At 45.6% G+C, this 24,409-nt stretch overlaps 1 protein-coding gene across 1 annotated transcript; it reads left to right on the top strand.

Annotated features, from left to right (window-relative positions):
* The first annotated feature begins 3,830 nt into the window (after positions 1-3,830).
* LOC143154332 (uncharacterized) lies at positions 3,831-11,966 on the top strand. Its single transcript, XM_076326365.1, has 2 exons — positions 3,831-5,738; positions 5,968-11,966. The coding sequence occupies exon 2, from the start codon at positions 10,706-10,708 to the stop codon at positions 11,129-11,131; it is 426 nt and encodes a 141-aa protein (XP_076182480.1). The 5' UTR covers positions 3,831-5,738; positions 5,968-10,705; the 3' UTR covers positions 11,132-11,966.
* Positions 11,967-24,409: the final 12,443 nt, after the last annotated feature.

The raw sequence follows: 24,409 nt of genomic DNA, 5'->3' as shown, positions 1-24,409 counted from the left end.
CTCGCTCATACGTCCGCTCTCTTTCTCGCTCCCCACCCCGTAGCGAAACGCGCTCTCCCGCTCTCTCCCTCCAGCGGCTCTTTCGCCGGATACTTCCATCCCGTTCGGCGGTCGGACGGTCTCTTTTTCGTGTTAGCTGCGTCCTCGTCGCTCTCGCTAAGCGTTCGATCGGCTCCGCTCGCTCCCTCCCACGCTCTATACCGCGCGCGCCTGCTCCGTAACGCTCCGCGTGGACGCGGCCGTCTCTTCGTCTTTTTTTTTTGTTCCCTCGGGGTTTTTTTCCCCCGGCACGCCCCCGACCCGGCCAGTGATTTTTATAATCTGCTACTTGTTGCGCGGCGCGTCGCGGCGCGCGGACCGCCCGGAAAAACCGGAAAATAGAGGAAAACAAAAGCAGCGCGGAGGCCGGCTACATCCAGAGAACGGAACAGGGTGGCCCGGCCAATGGGGTGGGAGAGCGCCGGGGCCGCCGGAGGGGGAGAAAAAAGAAAAAGGCACCGCGGGACCGGCCGACGGACGAGCCGCGAGCGCGTGTGCGTCTACCCAACCGCTCGCCCGCACCCCCGCAACCCCGCGTCTACAAACCTCGTTGTCCCGCGCGCGATTTTCCCTCCGTTTTTTCCCACCTTGGATCCAACTCGCCGCGATATTTTCCCGCTTTTCGCCGAAAAGGAATTTTAACGCGGGAAAAACGCACCGCCCGAAATAAACGGACGCCGAGCGTTTACGGAGCGAAACGCTCTTCTACGAACAAGACACTCGCGGTAAAATTATTATTGTTCTTTCGTCGGGTGAATTTTCCTCTTGGAAAATTCCAAAGGTAAACAAAATAGAAAAGTATCAACTATCCACCGAATGGCCGTCTTGCGCGATGTTTGACCGAGTGCAGCGATCGCTATTGTAGTAACTCGGTCTGGAAAGTTTTCGCTAACCCTCGAAAAGCGAGTCGCGTCGCGAATCGGTGCCTAGAAACTCGATCGTATTCGAGATCGAATCCGGGACACGGTGAGCGAGGGTCGGAAGCGACCCGGGTCCATCGTCGCCGCGTTAAAGAGGAACGAACGGAAAAAGGATTACGCGGAAGAAAGTAGTGGTAATGGGTGAACGAGACGGTTGCTGTGTACCCCGCGAGCGCGGTTCGGCGCGGCGAGCAAAATGGCTTCCTCCTTTTCAGGAATTATCGCGATGTAGGAAGTCTCGGTTGGCGTGGTGGGGGTGGAGGTGGCCGAGGCGCGGAGCGGCTGTCGGCCGAAAGTTTAAAATAGAATATCTCGCGAGTAACTTTCATCGGTCGTCAAAAAATCATGCAGTGTCGTACCTAGCGGGGGGCCGAGCCGCCTCCCACCCACCGCGGCGGGAGACGGGAGTCAGTCGCGGGAAGAAACGCGATGGAACGCGAGAGGACGCGGGAGAACGCGAGAGAGAACGAGGAGGAAACGACGGGGAGCGCGTCGGCCCTCCTCTCGAAGCGCGGCGCTCGCCGGTTCGAGCAGCGGCTCTAGGATAGGCCACGCGGTTAGCTTCGACGTGGAAACGCCAGAATGTGCGGACACATGCACACGACGCGCGAAACTGTGGCGCGCGCTCGATGCATCGCCGCGCGACTCGCGAGCGAGCGAGCGAGCGAGCGAGCGAACGAACCGGCGTACCAGCGAACGAGCGAACGCGTGTGTGCTTGCCTGCCTGCTTGCCTGCCTGCCTGCCTGCCTGCCTGCCGCGGCCAGCCGTTCCGCGAGAATTTACCGCCGGTAACTGCGCCCAGGCAGGAAGTTCTCGCGCGGTCGAGGAAAGATATTTCAGAGCTTTTGTTGATCACGCCGCCCGATTCCGTATTAGGTATTACCGACCCAGGGACGCTGCGATTCGATCCCACTCCGGGCACACACTCGCCCCGTACCGACCCTAGGCTCGGTTTTCACCTACTCCGACTTACAACGCGGACCATCTTTATATCGCGGGGATGAGCGAATCGGGGACTCCATGGAGGACCTCCTGGTGGTCAAGAGTTTGCTCCTTCTGAAGAATTTAGGTTCGAATCAGGTGACTCTGGGTCGGACGAATCGACTTTGAAGCGATCACGATTCATTTTTCTATGCTTCTGGTACCTGTTAATCTTTCTACACCAAACCTTGGATGATTTTGATTGCCTCGGTTCGGATGAATGGGATTCGAGGTGATTTCGACGCATTGAGGATTTTTCGAGGTTTACGTTGGCACGGTTCTTCTCATGCGAGCAATTCTCTGTAGAAACTTCGAAGAAGAATTTTGGTCGAATTTAGGTCTCGGTTAGATGAATTGACTTCGAAGAGGAATCCGACTTGAGGGATTTTTCGAGTTCCAGCGTATTGAAACTTTGGAGAAGAATTTAGATAGATCTGGATAGCGTCTAGGTTAGATGGATAGACGAAGAGTGGGAGACTACTCGGGAATTTTTCGAGTCTCGTTCTATGGGAACATTAAAGAAGAATTTCCCTGGATTTAGATAACAATTAGGTTAGATGGATGGACTTTGACGAGGATTCCGACTCATCGCGGACTTTTCGAGTTCCACGTTGGCACGGTTCTCTTGTAAGTAAGTAGTTCCCTGTGTAGAAACTTTCGAGAAGAATTTAAGCAAGTCGAGATTAGGTCTAGGTTAGAATCCTCGTGGATTCTCAGAGCTCTGTATCGTCGCGAGTCTCGTTTCCATGGATCGTTCCTCTTGGAAATTAAAAAAAAAAAATTTGAGACACGGATTATCCTCGGTTCTTCCCTCGAAATTTCTCACAGGGATTCTCGTACGAATAGTCGAACGAGTAGATTTACTTTTGTTCTTTTCCATTGAGTCGAGTTTTAATCCAATGCTTGAAACTAAAATCGACAAGGATGCCCGAGACCGTTGCATCGTTCTTCCGCTCTCGAAGCGCACAGTTTTATGCAAAAGATAATTTAATAACCGAAACGATAAATAGTAGCCGTTCCTTCCCGTTAGGTATCTTGGATCGCAAATAAATTCGCGCAGACATCTACAAACGTGGTTTGTTAAGCACGGTTAATAGTTTACGAACGCAACGTTTCGGTTGGGTTTCTTAACCCTCTCTCGCGTAAAATGCATTCCAGTAGATAACAGAAACTACCGAACGAAAGCTTCGGTGTCTAGCATCTAGATTCCAACTACGCTCCAATTATCACCGATTATATTTTTCAATGGTCTCCCATTCGTGTGCCTCGTTTCGCTAAATATCGGTTATCTCGCGACCGCTCGGTCGATCGAAATAAAAAGTAACGCGGAACCGAGAACGCGTGAACTCGAGCTCGCGAACGGATTCTCGTAAAACAGTGGGACAATCGAAGAAGCGAACGCGTTTAGATACGAGTCTACTCTCGATCTCTGTACGACAAACATCGAACCACGAACCACCGTTTGCAACGGTTGCGTCAATAGGATTCGCGCTGCGGTCTCTTATCGAGTTTCGCTCCTGGAACGTTAACTATGGAACACAGCTTGTAAACGTCTCTCGATCGAGAAAGGTTGGAAAAATATCGGGTCACGGGCGACCCAGGTGTTCAAGTCGCAGCTTCCAGCTGATGGAATAGTTTCCACGGTAGGAAATCACGGCAGAGTGCACCGTTCGCGGTACAGTTGCGCGGAGTTTGCACGCGCGAAGCTCTGATTTTCACTCTCCACGCCAATGAATGACGTAGCGAAGATACTCTCCGGCGGCGGCGGCGGCGGTGGCGGTGTCGGTGGCGGCGGTGGCGGCGGCGGTGGCGGCGGCGGCGGTGGCGGCGGCGGCGGCGGGCCGATTCGCTCGCTCATATTCGCTAGAGCTCGCGCTAGCTCGCCTAGCCGCGCGCGCGAGTAGAGTACACACGGTGCGATCGGGTGCGCATGCGCAGACGCGGTTGCGCGGCGCGCCGCGACTCGACTCGACTCGTCTCGGCCCTCGTTCTCCTCGGCTCTCCGTGGCTCGGCCCCCCCGCCGCCAAGGTGCATGCATGCATTCTATGCGGCGTGCACCGCATTAGATGCATTTCTAAGTCGCGCGGCAATAAATCGCAGAAATATCGAAGTGGAGAGAGCCCCGCGCTGGCCCCGGTGAGCGACGAAACCGCGGCACGAGTGACACCGGACGGACGCGTTCGTCGACGGGATCATCCGCGAGGTGGACCAACGACGGACGAATAACCGTGCGACGAAGGAGACACGAGAGACGTAGAACCGACCTCGGTGAAAAGGGAGAACGAAGAGACGATTTTTCGTTGAGAGATCAACGATAGACGGCCGCGTCGTCGCGCGTCGCGTCGCGTCGCGTCGACTCGCGTCGACTCGCGTCACGTCGCGTCGCGCCGCGCGAGTACCGGACTACGCTGGTGCCCGCGATTCGCTCGCGATTCACTCGCGATACCCGAGGGAGGAAGTACGCGCGTGCGTTACCGGTTTGGTGGCTGGTGATCGGGACCGTCTTTCGGGGGGTGTCTTCGTGGATAAAGCTTGTCCACGGTGACACGTTCCATCGTAACGAAGGAACATCGACGAAAGTCGCGTCGGATACGAGGCTGACCACGCTCGGCGTTCGGCCGGCCAGGAAGTGACAAAGGTTACCGTTCCAGCGAGCCGGTCCGCTCCGCGCGCGATACTTGCACGGGAAAGGGCTGCCGGTGACGCGGACACGGACACGGACGCGGACGCGTTCACGCTTCGTACGAGGAAGAAAAGAATACGACGCACCGAGTCACGTGCGAACCAGTCCCTCCCACTTGCGGGGCATACGTGCCGCGGATTTCACTGCGCTGAAAATCCCAACCTCGCCAACCACCGGGGACAATTTCGGAAATATCTCCGCGAAAGAGAGAAACCTGGGACAAACTCGAGAAAGATAGAGAGAGAGAGAGAGATTTTTGAGATCGAAAGGGGTTACCCGGCGTGTCGGCGCGCGGTTCACGAAAAACGGATAAAAATAAGAAATAAATTAAGGAAAAAACGCTCGCGACGCGGAGAAGGGGAGAGAGGTAGAAGACGGAGGCCGATCGGCTCGGCGGAGAATCGGGAGGAGATCGCGAGGAGATCGCGAGACGCCTCGGTATAGTCGGAGAAACCGAGAGGAAGACGCGTCGGCGCCCGGTGGCTCGGCCGCGTACGGTCCTGGTGTTGCGCGTTTCGTCGCACCGCCAGCACCACGAAAAATCACTCCTGGCCGTGCGGAGAGTTAATCAGGAAGCACGCGCGTTTTTCGCGCGAGGAGACGCGTAGGAGACGAGATTCGTCCGGCGACTGTCGGCCACCGCACAGTGTCGTCCTCGACGTAGCGTCGAGCGGAACCGCGTCGTAGCCGCGGAGCGATGCACGCGGCGATCGGTGTTGGTCTTTGAAGGAAAACGGGAGAAAGTGGGAAGACCGAGCGACGTAGGTCCAGCAGCCTCGACGCGATTGTTCGCGCGAGTCGCGTCCGATAAGAGACGCGCGCTTACGCGGACCAAGGTGCGCTTCCTTCCGCGTTTCGTCGATGGGTGTTCGTGGCTCGTGATTAGTCGCGCGAGTGCCGTGAGACGGGGACCGGATCGGTTTCGCGGTACAGTGTGTCGGACGAACTGGAAACACGGAAGAGGACGGTCACGAGGACGACCACGACCACGACCACGAAGACGAAGACCACCACCACCACCGCCGCCGCCACCACCGTCCACGCGAGCACGTACCAGACGTTGATAACGAGAGCCTGCCAGCGAGACCGGATCGAGCCAACCGACCTGTTCAGGTAAAAATACATCGAAACGATCGAACAGAGTTACTCTGCTGATAGAGGGCTTCGCGCTAACGTCGATCGAAGGGACCCTCTCCACGTACTCTCTAAGAGAGTATCGAAACATCGATACGCGCGTCTCTTTCTTCACGCTTCTCGCTTCTCGATCGTCGACAGGGTCCCTTCCAGACGGATCTCTTTCGCGCTCGATTATCTAACAACTATTAATATTCCTTGCTTGCAGACGTCTCACCCGGGTACACGCTTTTGCCGCAAAAACAAAAAAAACTAACAAACCGTAAGCACGCCGATTGGAGGAGAATGCCTGTTCCGGACCGATACTCCGAATCTCGCGCTTCTCGTTAGATTCTCCGGCTTCCGATCGCCCGTGTCCGCCGATTCGCGGCGTTGCTTTGCTCGGTTGCTTCGCTCAGCTCCCCACCTACCCCCCCACCACCCGAACCCCCAGAAACCCCTCTCTGTAAAACGCACGCTTCGCACCACCACCGTCCTACACCCCCTCTCCCTCCATACAACGCTCTCTCCAGTCCCCGGTGAACGAAAGTTAAAAAGCCGTGCACGGATGATCGTGAAACGACGACGCAACTATCGAGGATCGACCACCAGCGAGCCACGCCGGGCTTCGCGGAACGATCGATCGCAATAGGTGCCGGAAGCAGAGGGTGGTGCACGGAAAATAGGGTGAGAGGGCCGTTGTAGAGCGCGGCGGTGATTAGTTGCAGTGTTTTGGAAAACAATGCGCTGAATTTCCACGGCGATAAATAATAAAGGACAAATAAAGTGTATCGTCCGGGAAGAGTGAAGTGACGGCCGTGTGCACGAATAAATAAACAACACCGGGTATATGTATTGCGCATTATCGAATAAAAATTGAATAAAATACGACGCGAACGCGGGCTTGCGTTATCGATCGACCTGTACGTGATTCGTCGATCGCGAGATCGCGACGGAAGCGCGGACAGAATTTTGGAAACCTCGATCCCGTGCTTCGCTGAGAAATCCACCGTACAGGATTTAGAAACTATTAATAGACGTGCGTTTCTAGGTACGTACACGTGTACCGAGCGTGGAACACGCGCGACAAAATTCTGGCTGGAGTCTTCTCACGCTTTCTCGCTATCGATGCTTTCTAAACGGTGCACCTTCGAGAATCGAACATCGTCGAGAACCAGAGCCCGGACGATCGACCAAATTCTACAATTATTTGTGCAATAAATGTAACAGGGTTGTTCCCACGTCCCCTCGTGCAAGGGACACCGGCCCGTACCTACGCGTACCGACGATTTTTATACGATTTTAAATATCACGACTTGCGAGGCGGTCGCTGTAATTTCGAATAAATTTTCATAATTAAATTTCCCAACGTTGTAACGCCGCAACACCGTCGCGAGCGTAACGAATCTCGTGGCTCGATATTAACTTCGAACGAAATAATTCCTACACGAAGAGGTCGTTGAATCGATAATCGATGTTTCGATCGTTGATCGTATCGTGGGGAGATCTTTGTTCAATTCGAACCCTCTGGTTCGAAATGTCTTTGAAAATTCTACTGAAAAGTGACGACAAACGTAACGCAAAATTGTAGAAGCTTCTGGAATCGGAAATTAGTTGAAAATTAATTACGTAAGTCGCGATGCTCGTCGAGAGAAACGAAAATTCAAAGGAATACTGGAAATCAATTTTCCTCGATCCTTTTCGTTTTCCACGTTGATCGTATCGAGGGGAGATCTTTGTTAAATTCGAACCGCCTTCGAAAATTCTACAGAAACGTGACGACAAACGTAACGCAAAATTGTAGAAGCTTCTGGAATCCGAAATTTGTCGAAAATTAATTACGTAAGTCGCGATGCTCGTCGAGAGAAATGAAAATTCAAAGGAATATTGAAAATCAATTTTCCTCGATCCTTTTCGTTTTTTTATGGACAAATGCTCTCAAATGGGTGCAAAATTGTGTCAAATCTTCGACTGCCGGTGTCGCCGATGCGTGAGTTCGCCAATGAGCGATTATCGGCCGCTGCCACGTGTACGTGACTCTGCGGGCCACCGGTTACCCGCCGCTGTCACGTACGCGTGATTTCACTCTTTCGATCGTTATGTCACCGTCCGTTCAACGTGCATCGTCTTTGTTAGGTCCAGTCGTTACGTTGTACGTTTCCTGCGATATTTACTTTTACGCGTTTCCGTGTGACAATATTTTTAACGCCTTACAAGAGTCTAGAAAAATCCGATAGGAAAAGTGTCTTTGGTAAATTGTTTCGGATCGCTCGATAGTAAATTCACCATTGTTCCGAATGCACAATTCATTGGAACGATGTACATCGAGGTAGCCAATGTGCACGGTAATAGTAGTCGTGACTACAAATATTTATTTGTTCGTTTAAACGGGAATATCGCGACGATCTGGCCAGCGATACCGGCAGTTTGGTATCTTGGAGAGAATAAAAAATTGTATATCTTCTATGGACACTAAGATCGAGATTCCAAAGAAGCGAGAGAAAACGAGAATAAACGAAGACGCGACGTGGAAAACGACAAACGTCCAAAAATACTTGTGTTCGATAAACGGAACGTCGTAGTTCGAAAGTCTAATGGTAAATGGAAATGAAAAATTTGCGGCCAACCAGTGTTCAACATCGTGAAATAATAATTGTCTTCCATTCTTAATCTTTCACTCGAAAGTACTTTTCATTTCCCAAATTGGGTTAACGACACCACACCATTCATCCTTTACTCTGTATTTAATTTTATTATCCGTACAATTTTTGATGCTATAAAGACGCATCACTATTATCGCTTGGTAACTTTTACCGTATTTACTTGTAAAGTTTCAACGTGTAAGTAATCGAGAAGTTCTTTAAACGATTTTTGAAAAATAAAGTAAAATTTGTAGAACGCATTCTTAAAACAAAGGCTGTATTATAATAAAAGAAATCCAATGTCGAACATCATTAATTCGAAGATACCGACAATAAATCGCGGATACGTTGTTTCGTAAAAATTGCATTCAAAGTTCTGGGTGCATTTACGATGCACGTGTGTGCATAAAACGATCGATGCGTATCTTTTCCACGCTTTTTGCAACAAGTGTACCCACCGTTGACTGAAAAGGCAAAAGAACGATTAAGAATAAACTCTGTTATCTTTACAGCTACTAAATGCAGCGATTCTACAAATTTCACAGAGATACTTTAGGTACACGTTTCAAAGAACCTCGAGGTTAACGCGCGTTATTAAAAGTGATTATTAAATGATTAAATTTCGAAAAATGTTCGAAACCCTTTTTAATAAATTCCACTCGCTCGCTTTAATGTATGTGTTGCGACACAGATCCGTTTCAATTACGTTATACGCCAACAAAAACCACGACGTCTCTACGCGTTGCGTCGATACGAGGCTAATCGTCCATGACGTCATTATGTCGTATCGTGCGAATTGTCAGACGTCTACGAACGTTACGACTACAAACCCGTTAAGAGCGTATAATGAATGAAAAATCAATTTTTTCGATCCTCTGGACGAGAACTCGCCCTCAACGCCCTTTCTGGACCTATAAACAGAAATATATACACGATACTACTCGTTGATTACAAACAGGGAAGGCCACGCTCGAATGGTATTTGTAATTCGATAAAGCGGTGTTCTTTTAAACTCGGATGAAAATAATTATTTCGAATAAACGAAAGAATATTTTACACCGTGTTTTCGTATTTCAAGGCAGACACCTACACGAACCGAGATGGATAAAAACAGCTTGGGCAATTTTGAATATTTTTGAAACTCGAAACTTGAAATACAACAAATCTTGAAAGGAAGTGTTTCGCGCGAGTAGCCTCGATTGTTTAAAACTACCACCGGTGGACAATCAACGGTGAACGAGCAAAGACTTTTGTAAATGTATTTTGTAAAAAATACGCGGATATTTACTTTGGACGAATCTTATCGATGAAATATTACGTTCGACGTTCCCCTTGGATGGGTAAATACACAAGGAGTACTTTGTTCGACGAAACAACTAAAATCCACGAATGGAGCGTTTTTCGATATCGGTTGCACGAATAAAAATGTAATATCGAATCCGCGTTATTTGTACTGTAGATATTAATAACGCGCGGAGAATAGGTAATTTCGAAACCTTGGTTCTAGATCCGGATGTATAATGAAAATTTGCGTTTAAAAATTCCGCGATAAGATCAATCGATACCGAAACTATCGACAGGTCCGTTAATAATGTACATTAATAGATACGTACCCGGTATGTGTATTGAAAAAATCGATGGGCGAGGAAAGAGAGACATTTATCGTATGTATGGAACAGAAAAAGTCAGTTATTTCGACTGGTTGGTAAATTTAGTGTCAAGGTATCTAATAAAACTAATAACGGTAGAAAAATTCAATTATTTCATTTCCTCGGATACGAAATACATTTGTTACCAACGTGTTACGAGCATTCGACATTTTCGTAGCTACCACAAGGGTGTACGAAAAAGAGAAATAATAAACTAGAAAAATCATAGTATTCTCATTTCCTCGGATACGAAATACATTTGTTACCAACGCGTTACGTGCATTCTATACTTTCGTAGCTACCAAAAGGGTGTACGAAAACGAGAAATAATGAACTAGAAAAATGACCATATTTCTCGAAACGTGGTCCTCGAGTATAGGGGTCCGCGAGTGGTTTTCCGAAACGAGAAAAGCATCCAGCTTCCCACGAGGTTCGAAACAAACGTCACCTACACCGATAAAGCGGTGCGCTGCATACGTTACGATGAAATTTACCTGACTGGAAACGCGACAATGTCGCAATTCACGCGTCGCGTATTCGGTTCTCCCCTATGGGGAGCCCCACCCCTTCCAGCGACCCTCAAATTAAACCCTTAAACAGGTCCGACCCGGTGGCACCTCGAGTCTGCCGCCGGGAGACGAGATAATACTCTCGAGAGTATACGTGGATCGGGTCGATGGGGTCCGAGATCTGGAAAGAAGACGAAAAGAAGACGAAAAGAAGAAGACAAATAATTCCGAGTGGCTCGTTCGTTCGCCCTTGCGTTGCTACCCCCTCCTCTGGACGCCTGGCCATCGCGGTCGGGCTCGCCCTTCCCCAACGGGGCCCGGTTCCACCCCCCTTTTTTAAGGCGACCAGCTGCGGGGTCAGTTTTCGACGGGCGCGCGGCGCATTAAGATGCTACGCTCAAAATTTCGAACCGACCTCGTGTCATCGTGTCTCGTCGCGTGAAGGAAAAAAAAATAAGAAAAATAATAATAATAAACGAAAGGAAAAAAAAACGAAACAAGGAAACAAAATTCACGGCTCGCGCGCGGTTTCGGCCGAAAACGGACCCAACACCATCAACAACACCAACGCCACCCCCGCAACGAATCCCTGATGGAGAGGAACGAACAACACGTCGAAGGAAGAGCGCGAGAGAGAAGGGAAGGAAAAACAACGCGGCGCGAGAACAACCGCTGGATCGCTTCTGCAGTGATGAACGCGTGATGGATATTAAATGGGCGCACGGTACGCATCGACAGATTAATTCCATTTTCAACGGGCCCCGCTTTTCAGGTTTTAACAAATACGCGACCGCGCCGCGAGCCAGACGATCCGACATATTAAACGTTCCCTCTTTTTTTCTCTCTCTACTTTTTTTTTTTTTCGCTTCCCATTTATCGTTGCTCGTAGTTCTCGCGAACAAATATTTACCGGAGCCGCGAACAGAACCGCGCCGCTGAACTTTCCCGCCAAACAGCCACCCCGGTTTCGAGATACCACGCGAGATCGTTTTCTTCGCGATAAGACGTATTTTATCGCGATAAGACCGTGACTCCATCGAATCGGGAAATCGTATTCTCGCGACAGTGATTCTCCAATGTTGCGTGTGCTCTTCTTTGAACGTCTAAAGTGGGAAAGAACCAGGTCGATTGAACTCGAAACGAACGAATTTGAAATTAGGCAACCTGGACGATAAGTTCGCAAGCTAATGCGCGATATCGCGCGAGGTTATCTCGCGCGTTCCAGTTCAGAGTGAGGATATTATTGGTAAACGCCAGGTACACAAACTTTCTACCATTCGTGGACAACTTTCCAAGATTTTTCTCTCTCTTTGTTCGAGTCTCGTGTATTTATTTTTGCACGATCGTTCCGGATACAAATTGTGAAACACGTGATTTCTCTTTCGCGACCTTTTCGAACTTTTAACTTCGATTATTGCCGGAATTTTACCATCGATACGTCACCGGCTAAATATTCGTGCAGCTTTCGACAGAATTATTCACACCGCGACAGATGTAAACCTAGGACGATTTCTATGTGTATACATAAAAAATATAATATATATTTGTAAACCGAGGACGATTTACAGAAAATATAATACATGTATATACTCCAGAAGAGTAGTAAATACAAATACAATTTCTACAAATTATAATTTCGTAAATGGTTTCAATTTCGCGCCAGTCTCCGTTGTAGTAATTTCGTTTCAGTGTCGTTACGATTTCCCTACCGTTTCGTTTCAAATAGAACTTTGCAAATTGTATGTTTTTTTTTTCTTCTTCTTCTTCTTTATTATTTGAATCGAGATGTTCTAACGCTCGGCGAAACCATGAATTCGACTCGCGACAAAGAGCTCGAACGTTTGCGCGATTCTCGGTTCACCGACTCGCTCGTTTGTCTTGCGCCCAATCGTTTGCGCGCCGCGCGAATAATTAATCGCAAATAGCGGTGTTTTCCGTGAAAACGGCGGGAGCGGGCCGCCCCTCGGGCCGAAAATCGTGCGGCGGTATCGGCTCGTTTAATTTCGCTAATTTCTTTTCTTCCGTTCGAAGTGGTCGCGCGCGAACCCTGCGAGGGGTCGCGACCCTCTCGCGCTACCTCGCGCGGAGACAGGAGACAAAGACGGAGAGGAAGAGACGTTAAAGGGTTCGCGAGACGTTAAAAATCTCAAGGGGGAGCTCGAATGGTGGGAAGAGGGTAGAAAACGTCGTAAGGATGACGGACCGGAAAAATAATTACTACCCCCGTAACACGGCGAACGGAAGAGTGTCCGAAACCACCGGAATAACCACGAGATGAAATATTTTTACAAGGGAAAAGAAGTTGGAGCTCTTTTAAATTCTTCGTTTAAAGAGGACGAATTAATCACCGGCACTGAAAACAACGAAGGGGTAGTTTTCTTTAAGTGAGAATTCTCAGACGCGATTCTCAACGGTGTTTACGACACTCCATAACCTTTCTCGAGCAATTCTTCACTGAAAATTAATAATAAATGTACTAATCTTACGTGTATGAAAATAATTATTATGTTTTTAATATGAGGTTACAAGTACGTCAGGGTCGAATTGGAAAAAGTTCGTTCGAAAGAGGAAATTCACGTTGCAGTTTCATCTGGAGAGAATTTACATCGTTTACTTTACTTTATTACTATAGATTGTTTTACTTTATTCATTGTTCGCGTTAGATTTTTCTTAAGAAACGCGTTAAAGAGTCTTTCGATTTGAGAAGAGGATTCGAGTCGAAGGAGATGTTGGCCGAGTATCGATCCGCGAAAACAATGAGCTTGCAATTTGCGCAAAAGAACGGAAAAATGTCCCCAAAGAATTCTATTATCGTTACGACTGATCGAATCGGCCAATCATCACCCGGAAATTGGATCTCCTCGTTCCTTTCTAAGCGACAAAAACTCCTCCCCCATTTTCTTATCGCTGAATTACCTATAAAAGTTCCGAATAACAGGCTCGTTGTCAGAGAGCGCTACCCTCGAGATTCAAGGAAGAGCAAATTTTATCCACGGTTTGTAACGCGAATCGAATTCTCCGCGAAATCGATCTGAAAGTTTCGAACACGAAAGACGAAACTTTGATGTTTCGAGAATCGAACGAACCGAATCTCGAACGAAGAAAAAGAGAGAAAATATCACTCGACGTTGATCCACTCGAGTGTTATTGATTGAAACAATCAAAGAGAGATTCAAGGAAGAGCAAATTTTATCCCTTGGTTTGTAACGCGAATCGAATTCTCCGCGAAATCGATCTGAAAGTTTCGAACACGAAAGACGAAACTTTGATGTTTCGAGAATCGAACGAGCCGAATCTCGAGCGAAGAAAAAGAGAGAAAATATCACTCGACGTTGATCCACTCGAGTGTTATTGATTAAAACAATCAAAGAGAGTTCTCTCTCTCTCTCTCTCTCTCTATCTGTGACGCGAGTTTCGAGTAGCGACGAGTCCGATCCAATGACATACTCGTTAAATACCGATACGTATCAATTCCCATGCATTGTATCGAGGTATCCGGCAGGTATCGAAATAAGTTTCGCTCGGTATTAATACGTATTTGTTGACGTTTCTTGTAGCATCGATCCGAGCATGGAGCATCATCGAGTCATTAACAAGATATCGGTTGTTTAAAATGTTTAAACAACTTTCGATAAAGCGCTCGAATATTTTTCATTACTCGAATTCTTTCTCTCGATCAAAGGTGATATCGATAAACGATTAGTCGTTCGTTAAGCGAGCAAACGGTGGGAAAAATTATTCTACGAAATATTTACCTGAGGTACAGTCAAAGATGAGATATAAATACAAAAGGAAGTGTACCGTCAGCGACTACTTTTCAAAATATCGAATTACTTTTGGTTACCAATTGTTATTTTCGTCCAAACGTTAACGTTATCGTCCACATTCAATACGACTGTATTTTTCCATCGATCATGGAAAGTTCTAACCTTGAATCGTAAAAATCAATCGTAAAAATTGGAACCTTAAAATGTCGATAATCACGTTTATCGTTCGAGCGTTACCTGTCCTATCGTTTATTACCGTTATCGTTGTGTTTATCGCGCGTTCGTATCTTTCTTGAAAATTTCATAAATTCAACGCAACCGATTCTGAATAATTCGTCATTTTGTACGAATGTCTCATTTACCTCAACTGTCGAACATTGTTACATTTTACGATGTACGGATGTGCAAAGTTCAGTATGCACCTCGTTAAAGATGATTTTCGTGCCTTACGCAATAATAAATTACATTCATACATTATAACGATATAAACTCTTGTACGATTGTTTATCGAGACCGAAGGGTCGATCGTCGAACCTTAGACGATTGACACGAGATCTCGAATGGTTTTTTATCGTTAATCGTGGAAGAGTCTCGAGCGAATGCACCCATCGCGAGTCTCGGTCCCATCGCTACTTTCGAGGGAAACATCGAGCACGAAAGAGAGAAAGAAAGAAAGAAAGAAAGAGAGAGACGAACAAAGACTCAGAAGGGGGACAGAGTCACGGAGGGTGGACCAACAGCGGGAAAAGATGGCGTAAAAATGGAGGGTGAAAAATACGAGTGGAATGGGGCCCCAGGAATCCCCCCACCCCCCTTACTGAACGTTCCTGCGACTCGACTCTCCTTTTCGGACGTTTCCAGTGGGAATAAGGATCGCTGGAGGAAGATTTGAAAATTCCGCGTCCCCGGGGCGCGCAACAACTTTTTAAGACGTCTTCCATTAGCGAGCCACGGGGAACGAAAGGGATGCTGGTTGTTTGGTCGCGCGATTTACAAATGGAAATCGCCTTAAGAAGCCGCGTGACCGTTCGTCGAGGGAAAAGGGCTCGGTGATCTTCGCTCGAAAAACTGACGCGCAACTGACGCGTAAAAAATTAATTTATTCGCGAGCTGGGCGATCCCTGATTTCATTTACGCGTTCCCTTCGGTGGATCGTCTATTCGTACACAAATTTCTCAGAAATATTTTCATTCGTTGAATCGACGACTTGTATTTTCGAATATCGACCGATTTATCGCGTCGAGTGTCGTTTCTCGAGTCACTGGTACGGGGGTGGAATTAATTTGCAATGTTAAAGGGAAGGTAACTTTCTTGTACGAACAAATTACGCGTATCCACGCTTCGTTGCAACGTTGCAACGAGTTCTCGACTGTTTCACGCCGGTTAGCTCGTTACAGTGTGAACGATTAAAAATTCTCGAATTTTGGCGGGAAACGTGTTTCTTTGTCGGGCGACTCGTTCGTGAGAACATTTTTCGTTGAGAATCGAACGAATTAACCACTATATCCGAAAAAGTATCCAGGTGTCGTTCCACGTTCGGCGATTAACGTAGCATTAATTATTGTAAAATGGAAATTCGCGGCGATCCGAAACGAACCGTTCGAACTATTTAAAACGAGACTCACCGCAAAAATGGCTACGCGGAGCCACTCGTGAGGAATTTAATTTCAATTTCGATTATTTCGGACATTTAATTAATGGACCGGCGCGCGAACACGTCGATAATATTTCGAGTATATTTTCATGTTTTTCCAGAGCTGAATTGTACGGTATTCGGTACAAGATCGGTCGATCGTGAGCACGAAAGAACTCAATTCTTCCGCGAGTGTATTTTTTTCTCTCCGTTCGTGACAAGATGGCGGCGGCGCGAGCTGGTAGATTCGTTTTGGCGGGAAACGGTATCCCCGTGCCGTATTTCGACGCGAAAATCGCATTGTCGTTGATTTCGACGAGACAATAGACGTCGGATCGCCCGGTCGGCGTCGGATCGGAAAAGCGGAAGATCTAATTTTACAAAATATTCGCACATTCCGAATAATTCAAGGCTGCGACTGCGGCTAGAGCCGAACGTGGAGGGGTGGGGGGACGTGGCGACGAGTTAAAACAAACATTTTTGCGCGTGCGAGCTTCGGCCATAAAGCTCTGCCCGGCCAAATGCATTGGCCGGCGGTTGCATAACACTCTAGAATAGCTTCGGAAAATGGTGGAGCTTCTCTCGCTGCTAGCTTTTTCTTTTTCGGTCTACGCCGGCCGTTTTACGTCTCAATACCGGGAACCGGCCCCCCACACACCCCTCTCGCCCCCCTCTTTCTCTATGCAGCTGTACGAGATTTATCTTTACACTTTGGAAAGATACGAGGCACGATTCTTCGCGCGGATTAAATTTAAAGTGGTCTCCTGGTCTTCGGTACAGGGTGATTTGAAATTTCGCGTCGCGACGCGTTGCACCATGGGTTCCCGATCTCTGGGTCGCGGAATATTTTTGGCGCGTCGCGGGAGATGCAACGAATTCTCTTTGTAGATTAACCTAGGTGGAAAATCGTCTATCTGTGTATCGTAGAATCGGATGTTAGTTAATTTTTTTCTTTTTTTTTTTTCTACTTCAACGTCGAGCCACGAACGTTTATTTCGACCGACTCGCGACGAGGACGGTCGAGAACCTCCGTTCTGGGGGACGAATTTAAATTAAGAACAAAATATTACGGGATACTCGGTTAATCTTCGACTGGGTCTATCGGTGCACGAATTATTTCTTACGTGAAAATTTATGCACGGACGTTGCACGTGTAGATGCATCTTGACAACTTGTAGTTGGGATATTTGTTCCGGGTTGAACACTTTGACGAGGAAAATACAGAAAAATTGTACAGAATTGTCCTGAAAGGCTACCTGTCGAATAATGTTAATTCTAAAAGTAACTGTAAAGCGAAAAATTTAAAAATCTACGAAATCTATCCGATATGGACAGTCACTCTATAGTTGCGACAGTTTCGAATAAAGAACAGAAACAGATTCGAAAACATCGCGTTGAAAAGTTAAAGCTTTCGAGCTTTGGAAAAGCGAGCAAAAGAAAATAGAAAAGATAGTCCGTTCTTCGAATATTTATATCGCAAGGTCTTAAATATGCAGCAGAAAATAACTTATTTTACCGACGATATAATTTGTTGTTTATTATTGGCGAATATATATATATACATATATACACATAGATAGTTATAATATAATATGTATAGAGAGCGAAGGTCGCCGTGATATAAAATCATTTCTATTTTCGCGTTACTCAATTCGTATTAAAACATCGCGTTTGCCTAAGTTTCTCATTTCACGAAAGTTTCAGCGCGTATAATCGACAATTAGAACATTTATTAGCGATTTATCGGATGTCTGTCAGCGTTGTTCGCGTAATCGATGTTCCATTGTAACGAAGACGGAAATAACGTCTCGATCGATATGAATATTTATCCCGTCGAAAAATATCCGTCGATTCATTTATTATTGGAACAACGAGATGTTCAGCATCGCGAGTATTTTTCGATTGGAAATTTATTTCCCAAATAAATTGGTCCGCGCTTAAGAATCGCTCAATTATCTTATCACTTCGATTCGCGGTTACTTTGCCATTCGGATACCGTTCTCGTCATTCTATGTCTATACTTATTTTACTATCGTCGAGTTTTAATACTCGGCATTGTTTTCTATCCACGCGAGACTTTGCCCCCAGCCAATAAATCCGTCTATCTTGGGGAAAAAACCGTTGGAACTGAACGACAGTTAATTATTTTGCAACTTCCGCGAATCGAAGCGTTAGACGACCGTCAGACGAACGATCGAGAGACAGACTCGAGAGTAGCGATGGGACCGATCCGATAACATACTCGTTAAATACCGATACGTATCGATTTACAAGCATTGCGTCGAGATATCGAGCAGGTATCGAAATCTGTTTTCGTTGGTATCAATAAGACGCATTTGTCGAAGTTTCTTGCAGCGTCGTGCATCGAAAAGTCGACGAATTTTGATTATTTACGTAATTTTACATCTAATGGGATATTGTATATTTATAGAATTTTTTGGAAAGATGAACGTTACACTCTGCAAAATATCCGAGTTATTTTTATTTACCAGTTACGAATTTACCGTTTGAGAAATTCAACATGGTCGACTATGGGAAATCGATCGTGTTCAAACATTAAAACCTAACTAATTATGTTTATCGTTGAAACTAATTTCGTTACTATCGCTTCTTTTATTTTCGCGGAGTCACGAATATAAATAGACACGTAGATATTTAGCTTCCCGCGTTCCATTTTATTATTTTTGCAATGATTACACAGCGCGGTTTAAATCGGAGGAACGAAACGTTCTCTCGGGCTAGGTTTTATTAATATTGTTGCAACTTGAATTATTTTTATATCCGTTGCGTAATAACACTAAGTACGGAGCTCGGGAAGATCTTTCACTCAAAAATTTATTCTTTCCGTTTAAGTTACACGATCTCGTGATAATAAAATAAATAAAAAACAAAGATTCGTCATTATCGTTCCTGTGATTCCATCGTCGCGCAAAGTTAAAAACGAAGCTTGAAAAAAATGGTATCACGAACGTTATTCTTTCCACTTGGATTGTTCTTCGTATATTATCATCAGGAGTATGATTTTCAAACGTAATACGTAACGTAAACGTAATAACACTAAGTACGGAGTTTGGGACGATCTTTCACTCAAAAGTTTCTTTTTTTCCGTTCGAGTTACTCATTTTCGTGATAATAAAATAAATAGAAAACAAAGATTCGTTACTATCGTTCCTATAATTCCATCGTCGCGCAAAGTTAGAAACGAAGCTTGAAAAAAATGGTATCACGAACGTTATTCTTCCACTCGAGTCGTTCTCCGAATATTATCGACAGAAGTATAAATTTCAAACGTAAACGTAACGTAAACATAACGTAAACGTAACGTAAACATAACGTAAACGTAACGTAAACGTAATAACACTAAGTACAGAGCTTGGGAGGATCTTTCACTCAAAAGTTTCTTCTTTCCCTTCGAGTTACTCATTCTCGTGATAATAAAATAAATAGAAAACGAAGATTCGTTACTATCGTTCCTGTAATTCCATCATCGCGCAAATTTAAAAACAAAGCACTAAAGAAACGATGTTCCGAACATTATTCTTTCCACTCGAGTCGTTCTCCGAGCATTATCGACAGAAGTATAAATTTCAAACGTAAACGTAACGTAAACGTAATAACACTAAGTACGGAGCTCGGGAAGATCAAAAGAAACGATTCTTTCCTTTCGAGTTACTCATTTTCGTGACAATAAAATAAATAAAAAACAAAGATTCGTTATTATCGTTCCTATAATTCCATCGTCGCGCAAAGTTAGAAACGAAGCTTGAAAAAAATGGTATCACGAACGTTATTCTTTCCACTCGAGTCGTTCTACGAGCATTATCGACAGGAGTATGAATTTCAAACGTGAACGTACCGATGGTATCGTGCCGCGTTTCGCTCCCGTTACTACTCGAGAGGTTTCATCGTCGCGATTTCGATACGCGATCGCGTGTTGCGCAACTCGTGGCCTGGTCAAAAATAGCGCGCGAAATGTCGGTTATTTTTTGGAGGGCTCTAGACAGAAATGAATTAGAGTCGCGTCTTCGGCTGTACGCGGATGTCTCGAGCGTGTTGCGAAACGGGACACGCGTGAACCACTGTAAAGTTCCAGCTACGGTTCGAACGCACGCTTGGAAAAAATACCGAACCACCCTTCCGGTTCGTCGATCCCTTTCGTGGCGTCTCGGGCAATTAAAATTATTTATTAAATGGCGCCGGTCGAGGGTAAACAGAGAACGCGGGGTTAGGGGGAGAGCCGATGGAGAGGCGCGATCCGATTAAAATCTAATTTTTCACGGATACTCTCTTAATTAAAACATTAAATTGATTGCGGCGTGAGGTCGTCGCGGCGTGAAGGGGGTACCGTCTTCTCGAGGCGGGACGAAGTAACGAGACTCGGGCTCGGAGAAAAAGAGAGACGGTTGGGGGCGGGCTTGGAAGCGAAGACCGGGGCCGGAGGTTCGCGCGAAAATAAATGAAAATGAAATCAATTATAAAACTGTTTGAGGAGACTCCGAAGAGCAGCCAGTACCCGATGGATGGATGGATGGACCGGTGCAGGTCGATCTTGAATTTTCTTAATTAAAAATCTACAGACTTTGCTTTCAATTAAAAACCGAAATGCCAGTGGCTCGTTAACGGTTCCCACAGTTTATTCGATGCAACCGGGCAACGTCTTGCCGAGCCAAACCGATTTTATACGTCGATTGTCTGCAACGACTTTACCAAATCGTAGAATTCTTTGATATTTTAAAGTCGATCGTATTTACGATATATATTGGCTCGTACGGAAAGTCATTTCGTTTCTTTTGGTGAAAGTGAAAGAAGATTTTTTCAGAGCGTGTAAATATTTTATTCAATTATGTATTCTCCATTTTGGAAAACGAAATTACTTTACGAATAACCTGATACGTTACTCGAGTCGAATCCTTGAATTCTACTCGAAATATTTATCAAAGTTTCTTTTCGAGTGTACAAACATTTTATTACATTGTATATTCTCCATTTTGGAAAACGAAACGATTTTTAGGACGACTTAATAATATAGCACGTGTGTTCTATGCGTACAGTTACAAGATTGTGCAATTATATTTTTCAATAAATATATTGTATACCCTATATTTATAATTGTTTGGAAGAAATGATCACTTGGCGAAATTCGACCATAAATTAATGTTCCTGTGAAAAATCGAGATAACGTCGAATGGAACGACGAATGCAAGAAGACAGAGCCAACTGTTTCGAAGGAGGTGAATGTAGATCGCGAAAGGTTGGAAAAATATTGGACGAACAGAAATCATGCGCGATAGAATTCGCTAGACCGTTATAGAAGGTTAAAGTTCTCCGGTGTATCTTCGAGAGTACAGCTAAGCGAAATTAGGTTCGTACCGAAACGATCGGTTTCAGGTGTCGTGTACGAATAATTTCAGACTCGTTTCGACGAATGCTGCAACTTAAAGACACTTAAAATAATTCTGAATTCAAAACTCGATACACAAACTCACTCAGATAGTCTGCTGTACAATAGTTTTGAATACTTTCAAACGAATACAAATACAGTAATTTCAGCTTTCGAATAATAATTCTTGCACTCGAATTGATCAAGGGAATCACACCCTCACTGATCACGATTATTCAAAAATTATCCATTTCTCCAATGAACATAAAATTTACAAAATGATCGTTAAATCTTCGCGAAAGTATTATCGATAAATCAGCGATGTTCTCCCGATGAAAATGAGTCCAAACACGACTTTGTTCGACGTTAATCTTTCTTCGGTTGAAAGATTCTTAAAAACTTTTCCAAAAATATCCAATTAAGACTAATCCCAACGGAAAAAGAAATACAAATGATTAATTTCACATTATCAATCAACATACCGACACTCTGTTCGCTTTGATGTTTCGATCGGTCCCAGTGCACCCCGTTAGCTGTCGCACAGTACACGCGTAGACTCAACCTCGCCTGGAGATCAAAATCGCTACCTACCCCGCTTTCGAGCGTTCTCGATTCTATCTCTGAAAACCTTATTTTACCATCGTTGTACAGTATCCATCGTAACTCCACAGGTTGACACGATCGATCCGTGTTTTCTAACGTTACTTTCCTACCCATAAAAAACAGGTAGCGAGCTCACGAGTACCGCGACACCTCGAAGCGTTACGAACGACGCGTGTTTCCCGAAACTCGTCGGATCGATTCGAGAGAGAAAGGGAGAAAGTGCGAGAGCGGTTCTCTAATCTCCGCGAGATTTTCCCCGGCACGAGGACGTCGCCTCGATTTATGGTCCTCCTAAATCTCGACTGTACCACCCTCGGGCGGGTTCCTTTGTCCCTGGACACTTTTGCACTTTTAAAAGTTACTTCGCCGCGGAAATTTCATTATAAGTGTCGCGGCTCGGCCGTCGCCGGCGATAAGACGACGCCAACTTGCCGGAGGCGTGCTTGCCCGCTTTACATCGCGGCATTTTGAAATATCGCCCTGGATTTCGCAACCAGTCGGCCCTTTCCTTCTGTTTCGGCCCTCCTCACTTTTCCCGCGACTTAATCAACGCGCGCACTTTATAGATAAACAAAGTTAACACGTTGCGAACTCACCGGCTCGAAATATCGTACTGGAATTGCCCACCGTGGGGTGGGGGGAACAACGCGCAATCAGAGCCGCGATTCTTCCAAGCGACGCGACCGACGAGTCGCGAAAAGGTCCCCCACCCTTGTAGAAAGTCGGCCAAATAAAACGGTCGACACGTTCGACTCTCGCGAGTCTACCCGGTAACCGACACTTCTCACTCGAAATGTCTTCTTAACCCTTTCGCGTCGAATTTCGCACGTTGTGAATTTTGTACGCTCGAAAACCCGAGCGGAAAGCCACTTTACACGTTATTTCGTCTTTTCCCGCGTTTCGTGCGCGCGTACTAACCACGTTAAACGAGCACTGCTGTCTACTTTCTCGTACGAGCATTAAAATTCAATTACGGTTTTACGCTCGCGTTGGAAAAGAACGGACAATGGTGAAATCTTTTTCCTTCTCGCGTGACAGAAAATTGGAAACAACACCACGAGTCTTGTACGGGCAACGACGTTTCGAAGAAACGAGTCAAGAATGTTTGAATTCGTTCCATCGAGTGTTAAAATTCCATAATCGGAACGATCGAGTCACTCGATAATAAATGATCGAATTACGGTAATCCTGAAACGACTCGATCACGTATTCCATCTACTATAATTTTCTACCGTTCAATATCTCGTCGCGATACACTATTCAAATGTTTCGTAAATTATCTAGACTCTGGTTCATCGCGACGAAACGTGGAAAATTTCACACGAGGTTTTTTTCTTCCTCGTGTACGCGAATTTTGTAGTTCAAGGTTGTTTCAAGGTCGACGTAATGTATTTAACAGGTTGTTTTACAAGCTACACGTTAGAGCACACGACGTAGATACGTACAGAGGGATGATACAGTGTACAGATACACTGTGTTGCGTTTACACGCGATAAGGTTCGCAACACGCTCGAAACCTAGTTTTTAAATAATGGTAATTACGTTCGCGCGTTTTCTATGGATCGATTCAATCGAGCCAATTGAGCGATGTTAACGCTCGACTCTGAATAACTAAATTCATCTGTACCTGGAATGCGAAAAGCGCACGGAAACACCTACGCGAGACACCGTCGATGAAAAATCGTACATTCGACCAGCTGGAAAATCGAAACGCAGGAATTTCGATTATTCCACGGAAAAGAGTCCTTCATATTTTTTCATACTGTTCCAACGTTAAACATAAATCGATTCGAGCTGTATCTGACCATATTCAATTTTCCAAATGCTGAACAAACGTTTCCGTACGTTGAATAAATAAACGAGTGAGGAAGAGTCGGTCAGACCGCGAGAAATGAATTCTTTCTCCTCGAAGAGCAAGATTTTGTTAAACGTAAATGGATTCGAGCTGTATCTAACCATATTTAATTTTCGAAATGCTAAACAAACGCTTCCGTACGTTGAATAAATAAACGAGTGAGCAAGAGTCGTGAAAAATGAATTCTTTCTCCTCAGAGTGCAAGATTCTGTCAGCCATCAAAGACATTCGCGACAAACACCCTGAAACTTAAATCGATTCGAGGTGTATTTAACCATATTCAATTTTCCAAATGCTAAACAAATGCTTCCATATGTTGAATAAATAAACGAGTGAGCAAGAGTCGTGAAAAATGAATTCTTTCTCCTCAGAGTGCCCATTCTGTCACCCATCAAAGACGTTCGTGACAGACACTTTGGAACGTAAATCGATTCGAGGTGTATTTAACCATATTCAATTTTCCAAATGCTAAACAAACGTTGAATAAATAAAAGAATGAGCAAGAGTCGATTCGATCGCGAAAAATGAATTCTTTCTCCTCAGAGTGCAAGATTCTGTCAGCCATTAAAGACGTTCGTGACAGACACCCTGGAACGTAAATCGATTCGAGGTGTATCTAACCATATTCAATTT

This window comes from Ptiloglossa arizonensis, chromosome 14 (assembly GCF_051014685.1).
Source record: "Ptiloglossa arizonensis isolate GNS036 chromosome 14, iyPtiAriz1_principal, whole genome shotgun sequence".
Classification (NCBI taxonomy): domain Eukaryota; kingdom Metazoa; phylum Arthropoda; class Insecta; order Hymenoptera; family Colletidae; genus Ptiloglossa; species Ptiloglossa arizonensis.
This window is presented reverse-complemented; position numbering and strand designations above follow the sequence as displayed.

Bases quoted from the DNA above. Each gene is read 5' to 3' on its own strand.
- LOC143154332 (XM_076326365.1), top strand. From the start codon at position 10,706: ATGGGGTCCGAGATCTGGAAAGAAGACGAAAAGAAGACGAAAAGAAGA.